This window comes from Cardiocondyla obscurior, linkage group LG10 (genome assembly GCF_019399895.1).
Source record: "Cardiocondyla obscurior isolate alpha-2009 linkage group LG10, Cobs3.1, whole genome shotgun sequence".
NCBI lineage: Eukaryota > Metazoa > Arthropoda > Insecta > Hymenoptera > Formicidae > Cardiocondyla > Cardiocondyla obscurior.
Window position 1 is genome coordinate 4,467,799 of NC_091873.1, and position 26,991 is coordinate 4,494,789.

Sequence of the window (26,991 nt, forward strand, 5' to 3'; positions counted from 1 at the left end):
TTTACTCCTTTTAAATACGACGCGTTTATTTAATAATAATTTATAAAACATTTGTAAACTTCTTGGCACAGTGCCGTCGAAACGAAGCCTTTTCAGAACGTATTTTGTGGACGGATGAAGCGATATTTACGCTTAACGGCGTATTTAACTCGCGAAATTTTCTATTATGATCACATAAAAATCTACAGGCTGTTCAACAAAATTCGTTTCAGTTCCGTTGGAAATTAAACGTTTGGGCAGGCATAATAGGAAAAAAAATGGTTAGTAATTGTATAACTTAAAAACTTAATAACAAAATTATTATTTATACTATTTATTTTTAAATTACACCGTATTTTTGCCCCCGCGGTTAAATGGGCAGAAGTACGCCCGATTTTTGAAAGAGGAGTTACCCGTACTTTTAGAGGAGCTTTCTCTGCAAGTACGGGGAACTTTAATCTTTTAGCAGGACGGTGCTCCTGCCCATTTTGCTCAATGCGCGTGGACTGTTTTGAACAACATGTTTCCCGATCGTTGGATGGGCAAAGATGGACCGATTACTTGACCAGCGCGATTCTCAGACATAAATGTCGTAGACTATTTTGTCTGGGGACACAGTAAAGCGCGTGTCGAGCACGTGCGGGAGGGCACTGTAGAGGAGGTTCGCAATGAATTCATTGCAGCCTTCAACACAGTGACTTCCGACATGGCACATCATGCAACGCAACAAATTGTTCGAAAGGCCAAACTGTGCCTATAAGCACAAGAGCAGCACTTTGTTGAACAATTGTTGCGTTGAATTTTTAATTTAGATTGGGCCTACTGGGGATACCACGTAAAAAAAAAACGCGCCGCCAAGCTATCTTCTACCTCGATAGGTGGTAAGGATAGCAGAATAATCTAATTGAAGTTAAGAAATTGTAACGTGGTAATTTTATCGGTGGAAAGCTCGTTGGGAACCGGGGTACGAGTCAAAAGAGCGAGATGTGATTAATGTACAAAATAAAGTAATTTATTATAGAATCAAAGATAATAGTAATAAAATAACACAAGATAAATGAGAGAACAGAATTAATACTATATGGAACAAAAGAAAAGTAAATTAACGTCAATAATACAGAAAGTTAAGAATCTATCAGTCTACTCGAATAGTCGATTTACAATAATAGTCCGCTACCCTACTAGTCGCATACATACAGAGTAGGCCGACCAGGCCGCGTCGCATGGGTAGAGATACGCGGTCGCGAGTCGGCAGCGCGGTGTACAATGTGGGCCTTTTAGGCCGTGTCGTGCGGACAGAAGTACGCGGTCGCGAGTCGGCAGCGCGGTGTACAAAATAGGCCGTTTAGGCCGTGTCGCACGGACAGAGGTACGCGGTTGCGAGTCGGCAGTGCGGTACAAAGTGGGCCGCTTAGGCCGTGTCGCACGGACATAGGTACGCGGTCGCGAGTCGGTAGCGCGGTGTACAGAGTGAGCCGTTTAGGCCGTGTCGCACGGACGCGGCCGCGAGTCGGCGGGGCGGTGTGCGCGGAATCGTACACGAAATGCGGAGCCCGAGGCAGTCTGGTAGAGGAAAAGCTCGGGAGCGCCCGAGTCTAGGAGGTCGTGGCTTTGAAGGCCGGGTGAGCCCGGTCGAGGACAGGCTCGGGAGCGCCCGAGTCTTGGAGGTAGCGGTGTCGAAGGCCGGGTGAGACCGGTCGAGGACAGGCTCGGGAGCGCCCGAGTCCTGGAGGCAGTGGTCGTGAAGGCCGGGTGAGTCCGGTCGAGGACAGGCTCGGGAGCACCCGAGTCCTGAAGGTAGCGGTGTCCAAGGTCGGGTGAGCCCGGTCGAGGAAGGCTTGAAAGCGCCCAAGTCCTGGAGAATCGGTTTCTGGAGTGCTCTCCAGCGAGGAAAAGGTGCCTAGCTTGCACTCGAAGCGATTTATATACCAGTTGGCCCGAGAGTGGGGAAAACCCCCCTCCCGAGCGGTCTGTGGCGGTGCGCGGTACGGGCGGTTGGGCGGCCCATGTCACCGACTACGGTGGTCCGCGCTACGCGCTGCGGGCGATTGGCCCGCATAAATTAAAAATGGACGGTGTCCGCGCTAACTTAGGGCGATCGGTGGTAGTCGCGGCGCGGGGTCTGACGTTAGCACTAGCTTAGTGGCCTATGGCCACAAAATAATTTTGAATTACGGTAATTTTTTTATCGTACGTTTTTCTAAATACTCGCTACTTCCCCCGCGTCCTCGGCGCTCTACAACACACGTACGTACGCGCTTCGATGTTATTGTACAGTGACTGGCAATAATGGCCTGTCGCACTGCGGCGACGGCGGCTCCCGCGCGTGAGGTGGGGTAGTGTGCGTGAGACCTCACCGCGGGTCGCGTACGTGAGGCAGGGAACGCCGAAAAGAGCGAGAGGACGGGGGAAAATTTGGTGGGAGGTGTTCTCATGCTCTATCCCGCTCGCGACCCGTGCGTGTGAGAGAGAAAGCATGAGTGAAAGCTAAGAAGTTATTATAGGCGCACCTCCGCTCTCTCGCTTGCACGCGTTTGTGTTTATACGGGCGCGCAAGGATAGAAGTATATTGCAAGAGTACGCTATTAATTCTAGCGTATACTTTAACAAGGGGATTATCAAGCCGCGCCCCCCGGGATTTTGTTAAAAAAAATATATGTTGTTTGGCATCCCTTCCCGATATACGCGGTACAATAAGTCTTGCCAATGCCCATTAGTTAACGAGAAAAAAATTATTAAAATATTGCGCGTGTGTAATCTACCGAGACGATAAACCTAACTTCCAACTGTTAGCGTGGTCGTGCGTTGAAGGCGCGCGGCTAGAACGCTGGAGGTCTCGAGTTCGAGACCAGCTTTTTTGAATTTTTTTTTTTTTTTTTTAATATATGTAATTAAAACGTCGCAACAAATATTTTATTTAAATAAATTAATTTCTAGTATTTAATAAAAAAATAATTATTATATACTGTCACGATAATTTTTTTATTCTCTCCTCCCGGAGGAGAGAGTCGTGAGCAAAAAGGGACGACCGTGCACGGACGAAAAATCCGTGCACCGACGTGCCACGAGGGAAAGGGAGGGAGGAGGGGTCGCGGTACCTCGGCCGTATTCCGGCGCGGGACGGCGGAATCTCGCATGAACACGATTTTTGGGCGCCAGGCACGGGCTCTGCCGTGCCAATTTTTATCTCGGACTAGTTATCCGGTCCTCGACAATTCCTACCGAATTCGAATCGCCGTCACGCGCGGGGGCTAGCCCATTCGAACGGAGAGGGGCGGGGTATAGCGCGCAGAATTCTCGGACAAACGGGAAGGACGACACAAAATAAGGCGTACGCGAACACGACTATAAACAGAGGATCCGTTTATTAAGTTCAACGGAACAAACAAATATATAAAAAAAAATAACAAAAATTAAAATAAGCGTACGAGAGCTAGATCTTCTCGCGTCGGCCCTGGATGCTGTGGTGCCGGCCACGCGTCTCCCCTGCACGCGACGTGCCTCCACGGGACACCGCGACACGCAAGACTCTACGCGAAAACTCGCCTGTCGTCCGCGAGCTCGCTGGGTTTCAGTTCCCGACCTCGGCCGCTGCCGAGGGCTCTCCGTGTAGACGCGGGGTACGACAGTCTCTCAAATTATTACAATGTTTCGCGCAAATAAATCGGGTCGGTGTCTCCCGCGGGGTCCCGCCACCGGCCCTCAGACGCCCGCAGACTGCCACTCTTTAACGTTAACTCTAGCCTCACGACAACGATCTACCGAAGAAAATTACCAGGCCCGCGTGCCCGTTCTATGTGGCCGGGTGTCGTCTAAAGCCGCGTCGGTCTCCCCGGGAGGCGGAGGGCCGTACAAGATAACAATTCCGCAGTGCGGGTGGAGGATCTCACCGAAATGTGCGTCCCGGCTCCTGCGTCGTCCTCGCTCTCTCGCCCCTCTCGTCTCTCCGATCCCGATCTCGCTTCCGCTCGCTCGCTCCTATCACTAGTGCCCTCACTAACGCTTATTCTATCGCCCGCCTTGGTCGCCGGTCCGCACGGAAGAGAGCGAGGACCGCGCGAATTTTCGGCACGAGGCCCGGCGTATCCCCACTCTCGCGCTTCGCGGATTTTTCCGCGCTACGTTGCCGATTTCCCGCGCAAGCCGCTGCCCCCACAGAGCCCTATCGGCACTAGCCGGTTGGCGCGGGTTTCGGATCGTCCGTTGTCGCAACAATTCTTCCGCAGGTGGTTTTCGGCGTGGAAAGGTGCAGGCGACAAGCCTCCTCCACGGTTCTCGGGATGGGTGGCCTCCCATCCTGGGCCCGTATCCGGTCACCCTTTTCTTCCGGAAGTTGGCGCCCCCGCCTATGGCCCGCTCCTCTCGGCGAGGATAGTCGACATCTCGGCAACATACGGTAATAACATGATCCAAAAATCGCGATCATTACTCTCGGTTTCGCCACCAACCAAAAAGAAAACCCCTGGAGGCTTCCGCGACCCCTCCCCGCTCTCGTCTCTCCCGCGACTTCCTTAGCGCCACTGCGCTTTTGTGACGGCCGCGGGGAGCTGCACCGAAGCAGCTAAAGCCGCCACGTCACAATACATATATGTTTAATCACACTTTTAATTCATAAAAAATAAAATACTTTATATTACAATATATTATATTTTATTAAAATAATATATATATTAATCGCTGTGTGTGTGTGTGTGTGTGTCGTGACACACACACACACACACAGCGATTAATATATAAAAAGTAATTATTATGTACATATATGTTTAATCGTACTTTTAATTTATAAAAAATAAAATACTTTATATTACAATATATTATATTTTAATTAAAATAATATATATATTAATCGCTGTGTGTGTGTGTGTCACAGCGATTAATAAGAATTTTACAAAATGGTATAAGACTTTTCTATTTATTTTCGGAAGCTCTACCTACCATTAAAAGCGTTTTTACATGAACGTGGACACCTTGTATATACATATTTGTTACATTACATACATTTATTTATTAAATTTGAAATTAAAAAGTTAATTGTTTTATTTTTTAGTTTTACAAATTTTAGAATAATATAAATCATAAAATAAAATAATAATAAAAATAATTTGTAATATATTATACAATAATATAAATATAAATTACAAGAGAAAAAAAATTATGAAAAGAATGGAACACAAACCATCTGGTTTTGTAGTTTGTCACTTAGTTCTGTGCACCACGTCGTGTTTCAAAAAATAACTTTAACACAGTGGCAATTAATAATCATATCTGTTAAATTAATAGTATTTGCAATCAGAATGGAGGCCGACACTTTTCGAACACTGTATATTTATATTAATTTTTTTCTAATAAATATTATATTATTTTAAAGGGTAATAATTTAATGTCTTGTATAAGACAAAACAAAAGATGACCTCCATTCTATTAAATAAACGTGCCACAGAACACGCAGAATCATTCAAACTACTTTCCGTTCGGCTGTTTAAAAAGAAATCATACATTTTTTTAACGACGGCAAACTGGCTACGTAACAATATTTGTGTTAAAAATATTAATTTATAATTTGTTTCTAAAAGACTTACCTACCTCAAAGAATTTAATTTTATATGATGCGACACACTATATATAAAGCTACTAGTAATGTTTTTTTGTAAAATATATTTATTTATTATTTTCAGGCAACTTCACCTAGAACTTTGCCGAATAGCTCGGTATATAAATGATTTTTTTGGAATGCAAATGACTTTGCAGATGTTATCTTACTTTGTTGCTCTAATTAGTATGTTTATTTTTCAATATAACGCAATAGTGTATCTAAAATTAATATTTGAAAATGATACCGCATTAAAAATATTTCTTGCTACCAACATGTGGTTTATTATATATTTAATACAAGTCTTATTACTGAATTATATATGCGAAAGTGTTAACACTAAGGTAAATATATTTTATCAAAAAGAAATTGTTTTACAAACACAAAAATTCTACATAATCTGTGGTTTTTCTAAAAATTAAAATTTTTTGATAATAATTGTATCAAACTTAATACAAAAATTAATTTTTGTTAAACGCAAAAATGCTAAGTTGTTATTAAAATAATAACTCAAATATTATTAAAAAAAACATAGTTTTTAGTCTTTTGTGACCACTGGCTTCAGATGAAATAAAGGTTTTCAGATAGAAGCCGCGTTGAAGAACAGCGTTGATTCGACGTTTCGCAAACATTGCAGTTAGCATCATAAAGGCAGACGCTCCGATACTGAGCATACTTGTTACTGGATGGTTTTCTCTTTTTTTCTTTCCCTATGTACGGAGGGAGCAGAACAAGTGTGTATTGCCGACTGTTTAAAAAAAAATAAATGTAAGTTAATATTCATTTCAAGAGCATAGAGTTCTTTTCTTTTTATTGCTTTACTGTCGCCAGACTATTTACTGCATCTTATCCGGTCACGTAGGCAATCGGATAAATGATACACTTTTCAAAACACACGTACAGACTTCATTATGTGAAGTTTGTGCCGTAGAGTGCTGAGAAAATCGAGAGGGCGGAGGAAATGGTAGTGGGGCGCGATGTTTTAACTCCATTCTTCATCAAAATATGCAATGGAGAGAGAACGCCATAAGCGATGCACGGGATCAAAGCGGTATACACTAGCCCTCTCGCTCGCACGTGTTTGTTTTAATGGGAAGCGTAAGGACAGACATGTATGTTGCTCGAACGCTATTATTTCGGTCTGTTATATTCGCTTACACCGCACGCGGTCTGATTTATTCGTATACACCGCGAACGCTAATACTTTTTATATTCATATGTACCGTGCTTCGGAATTGCCTTCAAACTTAATGGCGTGAAAATAATTTATTAATATTATATTTAGAAAGAAAACATGTTGTTTTTCTCAAGACAGCGAAGTATTAAATTGTCTTTTTTAAGACAGTAACATATATTTTTAAAATTAAAATGATAATTTTATTAATGAACAACATGTTTTCTTTCAGATCATGATATAAATAAACGATATTTCACGTTCTTTGGATCTCGGCGCTTCGCGGCACACGTACGGGCTTCGTTGTGTGAAGCTTGACGCGCTAGGGCACGCATGTCACCGTCTCCACAGACCAAAATGACTTGTGCACCGCGAAACACTATTACTGGCAAACAATGTACATTTTTCAGCATAAGCAAGGTATCTTGTATACTCCCAATTTTTCCAACTGTGGACTTTAGTCTTTGGGAATGGGGAGTATCTGGTGTATTTTTCTTTGAAATTTAAAGATCACCTTAAGGTTGTGTTTACTCAAAACCTTGTTGATGCGTTCTATTGTGCTTTGGATGTACGGGAAGACCACCGTCTTAGTCTTTTCTTTCTCTTTTTCTTTCTGTAGTTCGGTGTTGTTAGGACTGTAGAATTTATTTTTTAGGTTTTTTATTATTCAGTTCATGTGTTTACCGATATATCCGTTTCTTGTTAGGGTTTGTTTCAGGTGGTCTTGCTCCCTATTTAATGACTTCGGTTCCAATATCATAAGAGCTTTGTAAACTAATGAGCTGATAACAGAGTTCTTTACGTAGGAATGGTAATGGGAGGTGGCATGAAAATATCTGTTAGTGTGTAATAGACTTGATGGCTTAGCGTACCGTCACTGTCTATCAGTACATTTAAAAAAAAAATTTGGCCAATGTGTTCCGTTTCCCATGTGAATTGAATACTTGAGTGCTGGCTATTTAGAAATGTGAGGAATTGTGAAAAAGTTTTCCTACCATAGTTTCAAAGAACAACGGTATCGTCTACATATATGTGGCGGATCTCTCCGACGTCACACGCCGGATGACGCCACCTCATACATTACCGGTCGTCCGGAAGAGGAAGCAAAATTTTAATCCCGCGGCCTTTCTTTTAATATTAGTCACTCCGTGGTCATCGTCCAACATCAGCTTTTGTCTCGGAACTTCCCCGGTTGATTACGGTTAATCTCCCGGGACTTTCCCGATTTACTTTTCTAAGACAACGACTCGGAAGGCTCGTTGCGTCAGTCGAGCCCTCAGAGTCTCTCCGAGTTTCAGAGCGAGCACATCGCTAAGCTGTCGTCTTCCACGACACTTAATATTTTATACTGTCGATCGCATTACAGTTTGTGCATCGAATACATACGTGCAAATTACACTGCGTGCCCAAGCCTGGCCAGACCTCTTGCGAATCACGAACTGCGAACTGCGAATTACGAACTGCGAACTGCAAACTGCGAACTGCGAGTTCCTTGCGTCTGCTGCTGACAGCATCTTTCCGCCGCTGCGGAATACAGATAAATCGACGTGGTCTATACCGACCCGCTCTTATTTCCTCAAATGAGAGGATTACTTTTCTTTATTATTTGTGTGCTTCTTTTTATTACTTTTATAATCGCGTGTTATTTTCTTTACTTATTTGTTAAATATATTTGATTATTAATTGTGAACTGTCAAGTGTTTGCCTTTCTGTCCTAACTTGTGACTCTCTTACTCTGCACGACTTGTAGCGCCGGCTGGACACCGTCAACGTCCACAAATCTAAACCACTGGGCGGGTTTAAGTGAAGCAGTTTTGAGAACTTTATTTTTAAAATGCTCTATATAAATGTTGACTATAATCGTTGAGATTGAAGATTCCATAGCGACCCCGAAGGTTTGTTCGATGAATTCTCCTTAAAACTGAAAATAAATAGATTCTAAACAGTGTTTTATTAATGGAAAGAGGTTGGTGGGAATTTTATCGGACTCCTTGATAATATTTAGGTTCCTTTAAATTGGGACGTTTGTGAACAAGGAAATCTCATCGAAGTTGACCAGAAAGTCGTTACTGTTTACTTTGATATCGGTGATTCTAGTCACAAAATCCATTGAATTTCTGATATGAGAATCATTTAGTCCCACATGTATTTGGAGAAGATTGGTGAGATACTGGACTAGTTATTAAGTGGGGTCTTCAATTTTGCTGACTATGGAGCGCAAAAGCACCGTTTTCTTGTGGATCTTGGGGAGAGGTTAAAATCTGGCGGCTAATGAATTCCGTAGATCTAAATTTTTGATGGTTTCTGAAGAGAAGCCGGCATTTTTGAGAAGCGTGGTTGTTGTTTTTTCTAAGCTTAATGTAGGATTGCATTTGAGTTTCTTGTAGACGTTGTGATGAAAGAGCACGGTATTAATTTTCGTGCAGTAGGCATTCTTATCTATAACCACGGTGGCGTTGTCTTTGCCTGCTGATAGAATTACAATGTTATTGTAGTGTTCTAAATTGCAAATGTTAGCTGTGTATGATGTTGTTTTCGCTGCTGTAAGTAGGTTGTAGATGATTGTTTCGAATTGGCTAAAAATTTTTTCTGTAGGTATTTTGATTGGGGCTGTAAAATTAATTCTAATATAGTTCAATGAAATTAATAAAGTGCAAAGCAGATATATCACATTTTTCTTTTTTATGACGGTGGCTCCGGAATTATTTAATTTATTTATTAGTTTTTCGACATCTGCATAGAAAGTATTTGTATCTTCATAACCAGTTTCATCATATATCAAAAAAAGAATTAGTTCAGTGATAAATACAAAAAAAATAAAATAAAATAAAACAAGCAATTCTTTTATTAATATACGTTATTAATGTACAAAAATGTGTGCTAGTTTTAATATTAATTAAAAATTATTAAGGCTTTACTACACTATCTTGCTTCTTTGTCTTCCATTAGATAGCATTTCCATATAATTTTATCACTATTCCACTTGTTGATTTCCTGTCTATTTTATTTGCTGCCCAGTCAGCATTCACGAAGCAATTTAATATTTTATTATTTTTATTTTTTTGGTATATTAATTTCATGCTTTTAGTTAGATAGAGATATTTTTATATTCTTAAGCCATATTTAAAGTAAGTTTCTACATACCAATTTTGAAAGCAACTTAAGTAATTTACACAATAATTAACGTTTGGACGTGTTCCAGTGCTTACGTAAAATAATGCTCTTATTAAATTTCTATATTTTATATTGTTGCATACTTACTGTGCTGGCTAAAGTTTTAAATTTTGTTCCATTGATGTATTATGTAATTTGACGTTATTTATATTGTATTTTATAGCTAATAATTCTATATAATTCTCCTGATCTTGTATTATTATTCCTTTTACTCTATCATCTTCAACATTAATTCCTAAGTATGCTTTAATCTCGCTCAAGTCTTTCATGGCAAATCTCTTTGGTAATTGTTCTTTTATATCATTTTTAAGCATATTTCTATGTTGGTTAAATCGACGACGTAGAAATGATGAGACAAGCTTTCCTTAGACTAAGAGATATATATTTTATTTACAATATGTACAGTTGTGTTCGAAGTTCGTTTAAATTGCGCCCACCGGCGCCTTTACAAAAATCAAAATGAGGCGAGTTATAGTCATCGCTAACGATACGATATGTGGTGGGCCGTTAAGGTGACTCGAATTGGCCTTCACTTTTCATCTCCGGGTAGCATCACAACTTCGACTTTGGACGAAGATGTTGTTGCCCACGGATTCACTTGGGTTCTGCTCTCTGAGGCGTGTTGTATTGTTCGCTCGGTAGTTGCTAATTCAACCTGGACTCTTCTCTTTATTTGTGCCGGCGTTGTCAGTGGCAACGGAGATAGCGCGGTAGAAGGCGCTGCGCTTTACCGGGAACTGGTATAACGCCAAATCTGGCGTCTCCCGGCGCTAGGAGTATTCGAGGAGGCCGAGTAAAGCTGGACAGCGTATAGTTCGCCAGCTGTGGCTTCCACTCCAGGAAGCTGAAAGTGTGCGTGTTGTGGAGGTTTCATCGGTCCTGTCGGACTTCAATATTCCTACAAATGGCTGCTGAGACGAGAAGACTTGTATGAATGTTATCTGCGGTGCCCTGGCGACCCCGACAGGTGGTGATGACGGGCTAGTTGGCACCAATTCTGGAGTCAACGCAGTCTTTGTTTTGCGCCTTTCTCGTCGTATCTTCTTTCTCCCGGGTGTCCCCTGCTCAGGATTCGTCTCCGTTGGTGTGGCTGGCAACGACATGCGTTGGCTTCTAAAATGTGCTTCCAGATATCGAGCACTATCTTGTCGGCTAGCGTAATCGTGCGTCTACTAGAGTACAGACTATGCTTTTAAAAGGATTTTCCGATCACCAGGATCATAGTGATAGTTCGAACTTGCACGGCTCGTCTTATACAGGGTGTCTTATACTAAACGGACATAATTTGAGAAGTAGGTAGAATTGGTCTAGACGAATAGAAAAGTTTTAAATAATTTTGTATTTTTTGCAATAATAACCGAATTAATAACATTTTAAAACATCAATCACGCCGCATGAAATAGGCGTAGTCTTCTCACTGTGCGATGCACTTCCCACTCGGGCGATGCACGCCATTTGATTACTGTTTGGGGACGAGACAAGCGAAAACGCGCGGGCGAGACGAGTGACAACATGCGGGCGAGACGAGTGACGACGCATACCAGGGGCAATGTGAGCGTGTCGAGACATACTACCATGCTATGCTTTATTAAATTTAACGCGTAAATAAAAATTAAGTTATTTAGCTTAGAAACGCTATTGTTTCCACTCCACTTCACGAGGTAAATAGCACGGCGCGTTTTTTTAAGTGGTATCTCTATTAGGTCTAATCCACTGTTCAAAATTAATGCAATAATTGCTCACAATGTTTTCCTTGTACTTGAATACATAATTGAGCTTTTTTATTAATTTGTCGAGTGGCACGCTGTACCATGTCTGGCGTGATTGTACGGAAGGCCTCTAATATCGCTTTACGTACCTCCTCTACGGTACAATCACGTACGTTTTCAGTTAAATTTTTGACAATGTGCATTGCAGATACGCAACGTTTGTAAACACAACCAAAATTTTGTAAAGCCTACAAAAAAATTTGATAAATATATGATTAACCAAATATTTTGTTCCGCTAAGAAAAAAATTTGGTTCTTTTTTCTTTAGTAGCTATAACCAAAGTAATTTGTTTGTGTACAATAAATATATAGGTATTAAATATTACTATATTTTCAGTATAAAATTATTATATTTTTATATAATAATAAATTCGCTATCAATACATTTTATTACAGAGGTAATATTATAACAATCAAACTTACAAATTACACTTTTTCAAATGTTTGTACGCGACACGCGATAAGCGTATAAATGTCTACAAAAACCAAGTGTTTCTAAAACTTTGTAACGATGCCCCCGGTAAGACGCATCGTTCCCGGATAAGAACTACCGGAGGCCGAGACGACCACCTTCTCGGCCAGGATATGGAGCGCGGGGCGCTCCCGAAGAAACTAATCATCGGCGCGGCAATTTATTAACATGTTAAGGTATGCGCGCAAAGTCCCGCGAAACGGACTTACACGAGCGGCTCCGAGCTCGGCCGAGCGAACACGCTGCGTTTAGTACCGCGGAATACCGCGTCAAGCGCCACGTGCCGGGATACCCCCGGCATTCGCCTTTTTCATATAAAGAGGCGAATTTGTGCGAACCAAGGTCCTTCTTGATCCTTTCGCCTCGCAGCGAACATCCGGACCGACCGACTCCTAGTGCGAAGCACAAAAACGGGGTAGAGCGCACTCTGCCTCGATCAGGCACTCCTGACGCTTGCTCAAGAAGTCTCCTACCCGAAAGTAATCATCGATACGCACGATCGGCTCGTGGGGTGAAACGCACTTCGCCTTTTTCGAGTGATCTCGATCCCGTGTCTGCGATCATATTACCGAGGCAACTTTTCTATCGCACCGTTGCACAAAACCGGGGTGGAGAGATCTCCGTCTCGGCCGAGCACTCTCGGCTACTGCAACACCGAACAAGTGCTCCATCTTAATCTGTTCCGAACAGCGTTCGCGTCGCGATCTTCGACATCTCGCGCCTACCGCGTCCCGCGTCTCGTACGCGCTCGAAGCCACGTCAAGGCTCGCGATCGCGGATAAGATTCGCACGATTAGCCCCGCGATCTATTAGGGCGTTATCTAGGCGGCCGTTTGAAATTATTATAACGGCCCGCCTATCGAAGATCCGCGTATCGATAACCGCCGTATCGATCCGACGCAGAAACGTTCCTGTCCACGCGACACCGTTGCATTTCTAAATTCTGTTCTTTCATTGTTCTATTCGGCGACGTCTCAGCTACGCGTTCGTCAGATTGTTATTTCTTAATTAAATAAATACTCAATTAATTGTTAACTCAGTCTCGGTACATTTACGGACATTACAAATTCTATTTCGAATCCTGATTTCCCGGCGAGCATATTCGGACATTTACCGCAGGCCCGATATTCGAGGCACAGAGAATTACGGTCGTTTCAACTTGTACAATAAATTACGGTTTTTTTTAATTTAAATAAATAAACTGGATAATACCAAACGTTGGTAATACATCCACTACACTTAAAATTACCACGCACTGAGGTTTTATTAAAATATTTTTAATTTTAATCCACGAGACAATTGTGTAAGTTTCCGGTAAGTACTTTTTAAATAAATCAAAATGAAGATGAGTATATACAACATTATTAAAAACACTTGGTCCAACATTTAATTTTAATTGATGTTTTAACGCAAGAGTATAGGCAAATTTTTTCTAGATGTTATAATATGTGCCTCTATTTTTGATTCTTTATGCTTTGCCTCAAAATGCATACACCAAACATTTACTAAAGGCCCTACACGAGTCATAAGTTGTGGGTAATGTAACATATTATGATGTTTGGTTTTAAACGTGTTATCGAATAATCTAACATAAATTTCGTAATGTTCCGTTACCAAACATTGTAAATATTAAATTTCTTCCACCGAAGTACATTTTGTATTTAAAATATCAATTATTGCTCTTAAAGTAAGATATAATTCTCAGTGAAGATCATTTACGAGTACAAGATCGCCGATAATTAAACCAAAATATTTCATAAAACGCATTACTTGAGTTGCAGAAAAACCTAAATAATAATTTTTTAATTTTTATTTTTTAAGGAAAGGAATACGATTGCCTAATGTGCTTACGCTAAAATTAAAAGCTCCGATACGGTTATTTAAATTTTGAAATGTAAACAGCTTTAAGTTGATATATTGTAAAAGAATTTAAGATAAATCGAATTCACTAACTCCTTCATAAATATCGTGCATTATATCAAAAGAACTGTTTTTTAAAATGTGAAAATCTTCTATTTCATTAAGTACACATACTTTATTTATACCGATTGTAGTAACATCATGTTTTTCAATATCAAATTTGTAATTCTGCATAGTGCGTAGAAGCTAAGGTTTTTCATATGTTGCACTCAGTAATTCATTACGAGATATTTTACAAGTTGAACAAGGGTAATTGGCTGAAAAAGATTCCACGAAACCACTAATTTCATAGCGACCAAGATTATCAGCTACAAAAAGACGACAATTTATACAAATATCTATATTTTTATTGGTCGTGTAAATAGGGTGCGTATGTAAAAATCTTAATTCTTTAATTAATGGTAGAAAAGTATTCCGGTTCCCAAATTTTTTTCGATAAGTACTAGAAAATAATAGTGAAATATATATATTTATAAGTTGAGATTGAACATTTGGAGGTATACAAGGAAAGAAATAATATATGGCACCAATTTTATGAGTGCCACTTTGTGAACCAAGTAGATCATTGACTTTAAATTTGTCATAATAAAATATAAGAGAAATAACTATTCTATTGGGATACTTTTTTCGTAATTGCTTTGAAACGACCTATTAATTTTGTGAACCGAATATCGGTTTTGCGAGCGATTACTCGGGGCACTCGTCGGGATACAGGATTCGATTGATAGGTCCGTGAAATGCACCGAGACTAGATTAAGTAATAATCGACGAACATTTATTGTATCAATAACGATGACGTACGTTTGGAAAAACGCCGTAGGTACAATGATCTAATTACGATAGATAATACGCGAGCGCTATAACAAAGTATCCAGATGGTTGCAATAATACACGCGGGTGAACCCGCTTTACAATACTTATGTGTCGCGTATTGGTGGGCGCGACGATCGGCGGAAGCGCGATAAAGCGCGGATCGGTGGATGATCTTTTTCGGGAGGACCGGTGGTACGCGGGCCGCGTGCGCCTAATCGGCAGGCGTGGTTTGCGAGACGCGAGGCGTGCGACAGCGGAATCGCGTGTGCAAACCGGCTGCGGTTCGGTAGACGCGGGTCGACGATACTCGATGAAGACGCGGATAACAATGTCGATGCGTAGGCGCGGTTATTAAATCGCGGTTGTTCGCGGCGGCTAGAAAGAAGATGCACTTTGCCAGGTGTCGCTTAGTCGAGAGTGCTCGGCCGAGGCGGCGAACATTCCACCTCAAGAATCACAAAGGTGCGACGGGAACGTATGTCTGACTGGCGATTTGTTCGTAGACGTCGGGTCGAGAGTCCTCGAAAGAGGTGAAGTACGCTTCACTCCGTGGATGGTGCTTGTCAGGAAACGGATCGGTTTCTTGTTCGCTTAACGACGAACGGAACGAGAACGGTCCCGCTGAGATCTGACATTGTCTTTTTATAGCGGAAAGAGACGATGCCGGATTTCCGGGACTCAGCGGAATTCGTGACGGTTCTGATTCGTCGCACCGAGGCCCCAAAAAGCGGCGCGATTGGAAACGACGAGCCTCGGTGTCGTCGGCGCGTTTGACGGACGCGTAATACAGAGTATTAAAAATGTTCGGGGCGCACCACGCCCCGGGTCCCCGCCGAACGGTGTTATGTTTGGCGGTCGGCCGATATTGTGGCCAGAACGGTGCATCGCCGGGTGCACCGTTACAGCTTAAACGATTCAGCCTGAATTATATTTGAAATACCATTCAAGTCTATTAATAAATTTTACATGTAATTTAACAATGTATGTAAAAAATTAGGTAAAGTAAAGAAATTTTTGTATAACTTGCTTTATAGAAATATATTGACCGGTTACATTAGTAGGAACAATAACGTAATTTGAATTAATTTTTTTCCAATAGTTTGTTGTCCAATTACATACGATTGTGGTTCTATTAAAGTACCTTGCTCTCTAAAATATTTAAACCGCTTAAATTCTGGATCAAATGAATCGGATGGGTTTTCAAATAAATAGAAGATTTGTTTAATTTTAATTTCGGTCTCATTATCGGTATTTTTGACAACACTTAAAATATTTGGCTTTAGATAACCAAATATTATATTGTTGACAAATGTGCCCGTAGAATTAATAATTGTTTGCACATGAGTTCTATTCATCGACGATTCATTATAAAAATTAGAAGCAAATTTGGTAGTTTTACGTAATAACTGATCCTTTAAATCCACAAACTTTTGTTCAACATTGTTAAAATCAAAATTTAATTTATTTTTAATCACAGATGAATCAGAAGTAAAAACATCGAAATCTCTATAATTATTATTATCATCTATGACTGATACACCAGAAGCAAGAGCTCTTATATTCTGAGAAACACAATTATCTTCTGAATGATTAGTAATTAAATAATTTTTAAAAACGTTTATGTTTTGAAAAATCCGATTACAATTATTTTGCATACATATGTACTGATCATACGTTTGAGATATATGAAATAAGGGAAATCGACGTGTAAACATGTCAATATTTTCAAATATTGTTTCATATAAATGACATCAAAACATTTTTTATAATATAAACAAAACTGCAAAATGTGCTTTTATATAATTCTATACTTAATTTTGTAGAATAATATATACGTGAAATATAAGACTAGAGATATATCTTTAAATAAACTTCCGGTTCCGGTAGCATAAATGAATGTTGTGTGTCTGTGAGCGGAAAAAATAAAATGGGCTAAGGTTTGGAAGTTATTAAAATTTTTTGCAAAGTGGTGGAAATTGGGGTAGAGAGTGATGTGGGAAGTAAGGGTGATTGGAAGGAAAGGAGGGGAGCAGGTAAAGAGGTAAAAAATTGCGTTCTAATTGGAGAAAAGGAAAAAAGGTTAGGGTAATTTGCAATTTAAAGTAACTAATTTATTGAGAATAGTCGACATAGAAAGGAAGGTGTAGATAAAGAAAAAAGTGACGAGGTAGCCAGGGTTAAAAAAATCAAAAGTAATAATGTCGGTAAAAGGAAACTAGGGGTAAGGTAGAAAGAACGAATTAAAGCAAAATAATGAGTGACGATTTAGAACAAGAAAATAAAGAAAGGGGGAAAAAAGAAGACGTAGATTCTAGTTTTTAGGTTTTCGAGGCCATAGACTTTTGTAGCAATGGAGATTTCCGAATAAGAGCCGCGTTAAGAGACAGCGTTGTGCCGACGTTTCGCAAACTTTGCAGTTTACATTATCAGGACAGAAGCTCCAATACTGAACTTGCTTGTGGTTTGGTGGTCCTGATATACCTCTTATTTTCCCCTTCCCTCGTTGTGACTGGAGGGGGAGAGGCAGTGTTTATTGACCAATCGTATTGTTTAATTGATCAGCTGGTCAATTAAAAAAAAAACGGGAGGGCAGCGTGCCAAATTGGATTAAATTGCAAGCCTTTGTCTCGATTGAGATTTTCTGGGTGTTTCATAATCTCTAAGCCTTCTCGATGTTTTCTGGTAAAGTACTCTTGTGAGGGTGCCAGTGTTGTTGCTTTGTCGTATTGTACTGAATGTCCTGTCTCTATCCAGTGTTCTGCCAGGGTTGATTGAGAGAAGTAGCGGAATTTGACGCACCGCTGATGTTCTTTAATTCGTGTACTAATCTTCCTCCCGGTTTCTCCTATGTACACTTTTCCGCATGTGCAAGGGATTTTGTATACTCCTGGTTTGTCCAACCGTGGTCTTTGGTCTTTGGGGTTGGGGAGTAGTTGGTGGATCTTTCTTTGTGGTTTGTAGATCACTTTGAGGTTGTGTTTGCTCAATACCTTACTAATTCGTTCTATTATATCTTGGATGTATGGGAGGACCACTGTCTTGGTTGTTTCTTTCTCTTTTTCTTTTTGTGGCTCGGTGTTGTTGGGACTGAAGTGGTGGTGATGAGAGGTGGCGTGGAAATTTCTGTCGGTATGCGTGGGTTTGCGGTAAACTTGGTGGCTTAGCGTGCCGTCGCTGTTTCTGCTTATCAGTACGTCTAAGAAGGGAATTTGACCGTTGTGCTCTAATTCCATTGTGAATTGGATGCTTGGGTGTTGGCTGTTTAGGAATGTGAGGAATTGTGGAAGAGTTTCTTTGCCGTGCTTCCAGATGACGAAAGTGTCGTTTACGTATCTGAACCACTTGGTGAGTTTGAGTAAAGTGGTTTATAGGATTTTGTTCTCAAATTGTTCCATGTAGATGGTGGCTATGATCGGTGAGATCAGAGATTCCATGGCAACCCCGGTGGTTTGTTCGTAAAATTCTTCTTGAAACTGAAAGTTAATAAATGTTAAGCAATGTTCGATTAGTGGGAAAAGGTTAGTGGGTATGTTGTTGAATTTCTTTATTATGTCTATTGTCTCTTGGATTGGAACGTTTGTGAACAAGGAAACTACGTCGAAGCTGACCAATATGTCGATGTTGTTTAGTCCGATGTCGGTGATTTTGCTCACGAAATCCCTTGCGTTCATGATGTGGGAATCATTGAGCCCCACGAGTTCTTGTAGAGGTTTGGTGAGGTACCGTGCTAATTGATAAGCTGGGCCTCTGATATTGCTAACTGTTGGGCGCAGAGGTATCGTTTCCTTGTGGATCTTGGGAAGGCCGTAGAGTCTAGGGGCTGATGAGTCTCGTGGCGCCAGATTCCTAATGGTTTCTGAGAAAAAGCCGGCTTCTTTGAAAAGTGTGATTGTTTTCTTTTCTATTTTTGATGTTTGGTTCCGTTTAAGTTTTTTGTAGATATTGTGGTCTGTGAGCATGGCTTTGATTTTTCCGCAGTCGTCGTCTTTGTCCATGACTATAGTGGCGTTGCCTTTGTCTGCTGGTAGAATAACTATGTTGTTGTTTTGCCTTAGATTGCGGAGTGCCAGTCGTTCCTCTCTGTTTATGTTTTGGTTGGGTAGTTTGACTTTTCGTAAGATGTTGGCTGTGTGTTGTCTGATGTTGTTTCCCTCTGTTGTGGGTAGATTGTAGATGACTGTTTCTATCTGGCTGATAATTGCTTCTGTGGGTATTTTGGATGGAGTTACGGCAAAATTGTGTCCTTTAGCTAGGATAGATATCTCGGATGGTGATAACGTGTAGGTGCTAAGGTTTTTTTACTGTGTGTGTCATGGCTGTTGTTTGGGTACTGGGTTCGATTCTCTTGAACTTTTCTTTTAATTTCTTTGTTCTTTCTTCTGCGCATCGCATGGCCTGTTCGTGCGTTACTCGATTGAGTGTTTGCCAGGTCTTGGTTTCTATTGCATTTGAAAGAGTCAAGTGTAGTCTGAACAGTTTTTGGAACGTTTCAGATATGTCTTTTTTGGTCGCTGAAATTTTTTCTTTGATTAGTTTTAATAACGCTTGTCGAAAAATAGATTTTGATTGTTTTGATTGTGTCACTGGATTTTTTAATTGAAAACACTTTGGTACCACTTGTTCGTTGCGGCACCGTTTTAGGAAGGTTAGTGATGTTTGCACAGTTTGATGTGCAAGGACTTTCTTAGTTTGGTAAATGCATTTACCGATCCTAGAATAGCTTCTGCGTGGAGGTTCTTAATTCTAGTTTTTAGGTTTTCGCGGCCATTGACTTCTGTAGCAATGGAAGTTTCCGGATAAGAGCCGCGTTGAGAGACAGCGTTGTGCCGACGTTTCGCAAACATTGCAGTTCGCATTATCAGGGCAGAAGCTCTGATACTGAGCTTACTTGTGGTTTGATGGTTCTTATATACCTCTTTGTAACGATCGCGAATTTGAACGTCGCGCGGTCCTTGCCGGATTTAAGGCTCGCCGGAGCCAGGATCCGTGCGGGCTACGACGGAGCGTAATAATTCGGGTTTTAGTTGCGGCCTGGATCGACGGAAACGCCCGTCGGAGAGACCGAGGTTGCTCGGGCTGACCCGAGGAGCAACGGTCTGGAGCGCCCGACCGCGGCGATGCTGGCGACTGGCTGTCGCGCAGCGGATCCGTTGTTGGACGAGAGCGCCCATCCGGGGGATCGTGTAAGCACTGAGTGCCCCTAAAGATGGCGACAGTCGGGAGCGCTCAACTGCGGTGACGCCGGAGGCTTAGAGACCGCGCGGCGGGTCCTAGACTTGGACGGGAGCGCCTGTACAAGAGAACCGAGGTTGTCCGGGATAACCCGCAGAGCGGCGGTCGAGAACGCCCGACCGCGGTAGTGCTGGCGACTAGTTGTCGCGCAGCTGATCCAGTGCCTAGCGGAAGCGCCCGTCCGGGGGATCGTGTCTAGCACGAAATGCCCTGGAATCGGCGGCAGTCGGGAGCGCCCGACCGCGGCGGTGTCGTCGGTGGCGTGCAGTACGATAAATCCTAGAGCCTAGACGGGAGCGCCCGTCTGGGAGATCTCAGTAGCCCGGACCTGGTAAATGCTTTTACCAAACTAAAGAAGTCCTTGCACATCAAACTGTGCTTACTAACCTTCCTAAAACGGTGCCGTAACGAACAAGTGGTACCAAAGTGTTTTCAATTAAAAAACCCAGTAACACAATCAAAACAATCGAAATCCATCCTTCGACAAGCGTTATTAAAACTAATCTGTACGTGATCTTGCACGATCACGTAAATTTCAAGAAAAGAATTGCTCAGTAATGAGCTCGACGCGTGATTCAAATGAGAGGGAACGAGAGAGTGATCCGGTCGCAGTGATTGAAAGAAAAAGAACATTTAAATAATAGAAGAATTGAAGCAAATATATTTAAACAATCAAACAAACAAAAAAAAAGTACAATCTCGATTTTGAAGACAAGGATAGAATTTAACGAGCGCAAATCTTCCTGACCCGGCTTGTCCGTCGAAAATCTTGGAAGCAGACTAATGATCTACCCGATCGTCGGAGATCTTGCCGCGTACGACGGAGATCTTGAGAGCGCGAGCCGATGATCGCCGCGAGCGCGAATCCTTGCACTCCAGCGATAGCAACAATTGATAATAAAATTGGCGCCGGAATAATTAATTTAATGAAAAGCGAATTCGACGATTTGCGTTTGAAAGCGCAAGAAAAAAAAGAGAGAGACTAGTCGAAAGTCTTCGCGCGAGAGCGAGCCGATAAACGTAGGCGATACGCACAGGTGCGGAGTTCGAGCGAAACTGGTGATCTTTTGCGGTACAGAGCCTAGAATTGTCGTAACCCGGCGACGAAAACAAGGCGAAGTCAGCGAAATATTCAGTTTGAACTAGATTAGACTGACTTCTGCCAAAAACGAAACGCTTTGAACCATCGGCGATTCAAGGAGACCGACAAAATCAACAAATACGCAACGGTAGATTCGAAATATCGCGAAGCTGGAGCGCATACTAGGCGAAAGAAATATAATATAATTTAAACGCGTTGAAATTCATAATCGAATGAACATAATCAAAGAAAAAATTTCAGCGACCAAAAAAGACATATCTGAAACGTTCCAAAAACTGTTCAGACTACACTTGACTCTTTCAAATGCAATAGAAACCAAGACCTGGCAAACACTCAAACGAGTAACGCACGAACAGGCCATGCGATGCGCAGAAGAAAGAACAAAGAAATTAAAAGAAAAGTTCAAGAGAATCGAACCCAGTACCCAAACAACAGCCATGACACACACAGTAAAAAAACCTTAGCACCTACACGTTATCACCATCCGAGATATCTATCCTAGCTAAAGGACACAATTTTGCCGTAACTCCATCCAAAATACCCACAGAAGCAATTATCAGCCAGATAGAAACAGTCATCTACAATCTACCCACAACAGAGGGAAACAACATCAGACAACACACAGCCAACATCTTACGAAAAGTCAAACTACCCAACCAAAACATAAACAGAGAGGAACGACTGGCACTCCGCAATCTAAGGCAAAACAACAACATAGTTATTCTACCAGCAGACAAAGGCAACGCCACTATAGTCATGGACAAAGACGACGACTGCGGAAAAATCAAAGCCATGCTCACAGACCACAATATCTACAAAAAACTTAAACGGAACCAAACATCAAAAATAGAAAAGAAAACAATCACACTTTTCAAAGAAGCCGGCTTTTTCTCAGAAACCATTAGGAATCTGGCGCCACGAGACTCATCAGCCCCTAGACTCTACGGCCTTCCCAAGATCCACAAGGAAACGATACCTCTGCGCCCAACAGTTAGCAATATCAGAGGCCCAGCTTATCAATTAGCACGGTACCTCACCAAACCTCTACAAGAACTCGTGGGGCTCAATGATTCCCACATCATGAACGCAAGGGATTTCGTGAGCAAAATCACCGACATCGGACTAAACAACATCGACATATTGGTCAGCTTCGACGTAGTTTCCTTGTTCACAAACGTTCCAATCCAAGAGACAATAGACATAATAAAGAAATTCAACAACATACCCACTAACCTTTTCCCACTAATCGAACATTGCTTAACATTTATTAACTTTCAGTTTCAAGAAGAATTTTACGAACAAACCACCGGGGTTGCCATGGAATCTCTGATCTCACCGATCATAGCCACCATCTACATGGAACAATTTGAGAACAAAATCCTATAAACCACTTTACTCAAACTCACCAAGTGGTTCAGATACGTAAACGACACTTTCGTCATCTGGAAGCACGGCAAAGAAACTCTTCCACAATTCCTCACATTCCTAAACAGCCAACACCCAAGCATCCAATTCACAATGGAATTAGAGCACAACGGTCAAATTCCCTTCTTAGACGTACTGATAAGCAGAAACAGCGACGGCACGCTAAGCCACCAAGTTTACCGCAAACCCACGCATACCGACAGAAATTTCCACGCCACCTCTCATCACCACCACTTCAGTCCCAACAACACCGAGCCACAAAAAGAAAAAGAGAAAGAAACAACCAAGACAGTGGTCCTCCCATACATCCAAGATATAACAGAACGAATTAGTAAGGTATTGAGCAAACACAACCTCAAAGTGATCTACAAACCACAAAGAAAGATCCACCAACTACTCCCCAACCCCAAAGACCAAAGACCACGGTTGGACAAACCAGGAGTATACAAAATCCCTTGCACATGCGGAAAAGTGTACATAGGAGAAACCGGGAGGAAGATTAGTACACGAATTAAAGAACATCAGCGGTGCGTCAAATTCCGCTACTTCTCTCAATCAACCCTGGCAGAACACTGGATAGAGACAGGACATTCAGTACAATACGACAAAGCAACAACACTGGCACCCTCACAAGAGTACTTTACCAGAAAACATCGAGAAGGCTTAGAGATTATGAAACACCCAGAAAATCTCAATCGAGACAAAGGCTTGCAATTTAATCCAATTTGGCACGCTGCCCTCCCGTTTTTTTTTTAATTGACCAGCTGATCAATTAAACAATACGATTGGTCAATAAACACTGCCTCTCCCCCTCCAGTCACAACGAGGGAAGGGGAAAATAAGAGGTATATCAGGACCACCAAACCACAAGCAAGTTCAGTATTGGAGCTTCTGTCCTGATAATGTAAACTGCAAAGTTTGCGAAACGTCGGCACAACGCTGTCTCTTAACGCGGCTCGTATTCGAAAATCTCCATTGCTAAAGAAGACGTAGAATTGAATGAAAGGTAGAAAAAAAGGAGAGAAGAAGCTTGGACGACCATTTAAAGCGGAATACTGGGGAAGGGATATATCGAATAATCTGCCGATTATTCGATCTTTCAAAGAAGGAGAAAAAAGGAAGGAAAGACAAGGGGATAATAGTGATCTAGATAAAGCGGAAGCATTTAAGAAGAGTTTGAAGATTGGAAGATTACCGTTAAAAGTAATAGGATCGGAGAGAAATCTGATGGAAATGGATAAAAACGGGGAATCTAAAAAGCAAAAGACGGATTTAAATATGCTTGATATTGTAAGAGAAATGAGAATAGCTTTTGAGGCAAAAAGAAAAGAATTAAGAGAAGAAAATAAAATTGAGAAGGAGGTTAAAAAATGGATTGAAAATTTGAGAAAGGATTGGGAAAAAGAAAAAGAAATGTTAGTTAAAAAAATAGAAGGATTAGAAAAAAAATAAAGGATAAAGAAGAAAAGGAAAGAAAGAAAGATTTGGAGGAAAGTAAGGTAATAAAGGATAATACGGACAAGGATATACAAGAGATAAAAAAAAAAGTGGATGAGATAAGGTTAGAAGAGAGAGTAAGATTGTTGGAAATAGAAAAAGAAATAGAAAAAAAAAAATAAGAAAATGTAATGTTATTATAAGAGGGATAAAGATAAAGGAAGGAGAGGCAGAGGGTATGAAGAGACAAGTAGAAGAAATAATAAAAGATTTAGGGGTAAATGCAAAAGTAGAGGAGGTTAGAAAAATAGGAGGATTAAACAAGGGCGGTTTTGATATGGTTTGGGTGAAATTTGAAAACTTTAAAGAAAATCTAGATGTGATAAAAGAAAAAGGAAATTTGAAAGACAGAAAGGAATGAATAAGTGATGATTTGACGATATGTGAAAGCAAGGTGGAATGGAAGATAAAGGTGAAAGCAAAAAAATTAAAGAAAGAAGGAAAAAAATTAAGATTGGATATATGAAACTATGGGTGGAAAATGTAATGTGGATCTGAGATAATGTGAACGAAGAACTGATGTAGTTAAAGAGGAAAGGGGTAAGAAGAGATAAAAATAGAATATAAAAAGAGAGTGAAGAAAAGAACACAAAGGAGGTTTTTTAAATGGGTGCGGGAAGGGAAGAAATTAGAAGAGAAAGTCGGTGAAATAGAAAAAGAGAAGAACATTGGAAAAAAAGAGCCTAAAATGATAATTATAGATGATAAAAAAAATAAATCTAAGTATGAAAGAAAGAAGAAAAGAACTTTTAAAATAGGATTTTGGAATGTAGCAAAAGTTTTGAATAAAGATGAGGATTTTTGGAAGGAAATTGAAGAATGGGATGTTGCGTGTTTGATGGAAAGATGGTTACAAGGAAAAGGGTAGAAAAGTATAAAAAGAAAAATGCCAAAAGGATATAAGTAGAATGTATAAAGGCCTTGAAGCAGAATAAAAAAGGAAGAGCAATGGGGGGTATGTTGGTGGGCTGGAAATTTGATCAGGAAAGCGATAAGAAGGTAATAATAAGTGAAGAGGAGGGGTTAGTATTATTGAGAATTTGTTTGGATGGAGAATGGTGGAATGTAGCAGAAGTGTATATAAATGGAAATTTTGAAAATATAATGGAAAAATTGAAAGTTTGGATGAAAGATAGAAAGGAAAAAGAGAGAAGTATTGTGGGGGGGGGCTTTATGTAAGAACAGGCAAAGAAGGTGCAGGGATAGGAAATAATATGCCAGAAGAAGGGAAAGAAGAAAAAAGATGTTCAAAGGATGTAAAGATAAATGGAGAAGGAAGAAAACTATGTAGAATTTTAGAAGAATTAAAGTGAGAAATTTTTAATGGTAATATGGAAGGGGATGAAAAGGGAAAATGTACATACATGGGAGGCAAAGGTAACTCAGTAATAGATTATATAATTAGAAATGAGGAAACAAGAGAGAGAATGTTAAGTTTAAGTATTGGAAATGAAATGGACTTAAACCATCACCCACTGATTGTACAGATTAAAGGGGGAAAAAACGGAAATAAAGTTGGAAAAGAAAAAATAAAAAGGGGCCATGTAGATTATCCTGGACGAAAGAGGAAAAAAAAAGTTTAAAGAAAAATATAGGGGAAAAAGGGGTGAAACAGATGGAGAAGAGACAAATTGGACAAATTTAAAAGATAGAATTAATAAAATTAAGGAAGTTGTAAATAAGGAAACTAAGAAAAAAGAAAAAAAAAGGGGAACAAGCAAAGGAAGGATGGTGGGATGATAAATGTAGAAATTATAAAAAGGAAGTTAAGAAAGTATTAAAAGAGAGAGAGGAGGGAAAAGGAAGGAGAAGGTAAAAACTATAAAAAAATAAAAATGGAATATAGAGAATTATGTAAGAAAAAAGAGAAAGAAGAACAAGAAAGATGGGAAAGTGAAATAAAGAAAGTAGGGTCGGAAGGGGATGTGTGGAAAATAATTAATAGAGGAAGAAAAAGAAGGAAGGAGTTTAACGAAAAAATTAAAATGAAAGAATAGAATAAACATTTTAGGAAATTATTGGGAGAAGTGGAATAGAGAGTGGTGGGAAAAGTGAATTCAAGAAAATTAGATGAGGAAGAGATGGAGATTGATTTAGAGAAAGTAGCCAGAGTAATGAGAAAATTGAAAGGAAGTAAGGCCACAGGAAGTGATGGTATAGAGAATGAGGTATGGAAGTGAGGAAGAGATGAAATAAAGAAGGAGTTATGGGAAATATGTAAAAAAAATATGAGCAGGAGATGAAATACCACAGGAGTGGAGGGAAGGAACGATTATGCCAATTGTTAAAAAAGGAAATGGTGAGAAAGTAGAAGATTATAGAGGAATAACGTTGACACAGACAGCGTACATAGTATATGGAGCGGTATTGGCTGAGAGATTAAGGAATGATGTGGAAGAAAAAAATATTTTGCCGGATAGTCAAGCGGGTTTTAAAAAAGAGATGGGAACAATAGATCAAGTATATATTCTGAATTACTTTATTAATAAGAAAATTGAAGAAAAAGAAGGAAAAATTATAATTACTTTTATAGACATGAAAGCGGTTTTTGACTCAGTGGACGGAGATAAATTGATAAGTGCCATGAGGAAAAGAGAGGTAAGGGAGGGTCTGGTGGAAAGATGCGAGGAAATTTTGGAAGAGACAATAAGTAAAGTTAAAATTGATAAAAAGGAAGAGAAAAAATTTTGGACAGATAGAGGGGTAAGACGAGGATGTCCTCTGAGCCCAAGTTTGTTTACGTTGTTGATTGTGGACTTAGATGATGAATTAAAAAAGGAGGGATGGGGAGGGGTAAGAGTTAAAGGGAAAAAATTTTACTCGTTGGCGTATGCAGATAATATT

At 40.5% G+C, this 26,991-nt stretch overlaps 4 protein-coding genes across 4 annotated transcripts; 1 reads left to right on the top strand and 3 right to left on the bottom strand.

Annotated features, from left to right (window-relative positions):
* Positions 1-14,087: 14,087 nt before the first annotated feature.
* Positions 14,088-16,134, bottom strand: LOC139106205 (uncharacterized). Its single transcript, XM_070662768.1, has 3 exons — positions 16,033-16,134; positions 14,288-14,726; positions 14,088-14,191 (listed from the first exon to the last, which is right to left on the bottom strand). Exons 1-3 carry the CDS (start codon positions 16,132-16,134, stop codon positions 14,088-14,090), a joined length of 645 nt encoding a protein of 214 aa, XP_070518869.1.
* A 1,311-nt stretch (positions 16,135-17,445) lies between these two features.
* Positions 17,446-18,259, bottom strand: LOC139106206 (uncharacterized). The gene has a single exon (XM_070662769.1). It carries the CDS (start codon positions 18,122-18,124, stop codon positions 17,462-17,464), a length of 663 nt encoding a protein of 220 aa, XP_070518870.1. The 5' UTR covers positions 18,125-18,259; the 3' UTR covers positions 17,446-17,461.
* On the bottom strand, positions 18,257-21,803 carry LOC139106207 (uncharacterized). The gene is made up of 2 exons (XM_070662770.1): positions 21,707-21,803; positions 18,257-19,095 (listed from the first exon to the last, which is right to left on the bottom strand). The coding sequence occupies exons 1-2, from the start codon at positions 21,801-21,803 to the stop codon at positions 18,257-18,259; spliced, it is 936 nt and encodes a 311-aa protein (XP_070518871.1).
* Positions 21,804-21,981: 178 nt separating this feature from the next.
* Positions 21,982-22,611, top strand: LOC139106208 (uncharacterized). Its single transcript, XM_070662771.1, has one exon. The coding sequence runs from the start codon at positions 21,982-21,984 to the stop codon at positions 22,609-22,611; it is 630 nt and encodes a 209-aa protein (XP_070518872.1).
* The last annotated feature ends 4,380 nt before the right edge of the window (positions 22,612-26,991 follow it).

Coding starts and splice junctions, on each gene's coding strand:
- LOC139106205 (XM_070662768.1), bottom strand. CDS start 16,134: ATGAGACCGAAATTAAAATTAAACAAATCTTCTATTTATTTGAAAACC. Junction 14,727..16,032: donor TAAATATTTTAGAGAGCAAG/GTACTTTAATAG, acceptor CAAAATTAATAG/GTCGTTTCAAAGCAATTACG. Junction 14,192..14,287: donor ATCTCGTAATGAATTACTGA/GTGCAACATATG, acceptor GTATAAATAAAG/TATGTGTACTTAATGAAATA.
- LOC139106206 (XM_070662769.1), bottom strand. CDS start 18,124: ATGGAATTAGAGCACAACGGTCAAATTCCCTTCTTAGACGTACTGATA.
- LOC139106207 (XM_070662770.1), bottom strand. CDS start 21,803: ATGACTGTTTCTATCTGGCTGATAATTGCTTCTGTGGGTATTTTGGAT. Junction 19,096..21,706: donor TAGGATAGATATCTCGGATG/GTGATAACGTGT, acceptor AAATACCCACAG/AAGCAATTATCAGCCAGATA.
- LOC139106208 (XM_070662771.1), top strand. CDS start 21,982: ATGGACAAAGACGACGACTGCGGAAAAATCAAAGCCATGCTCACAGAC.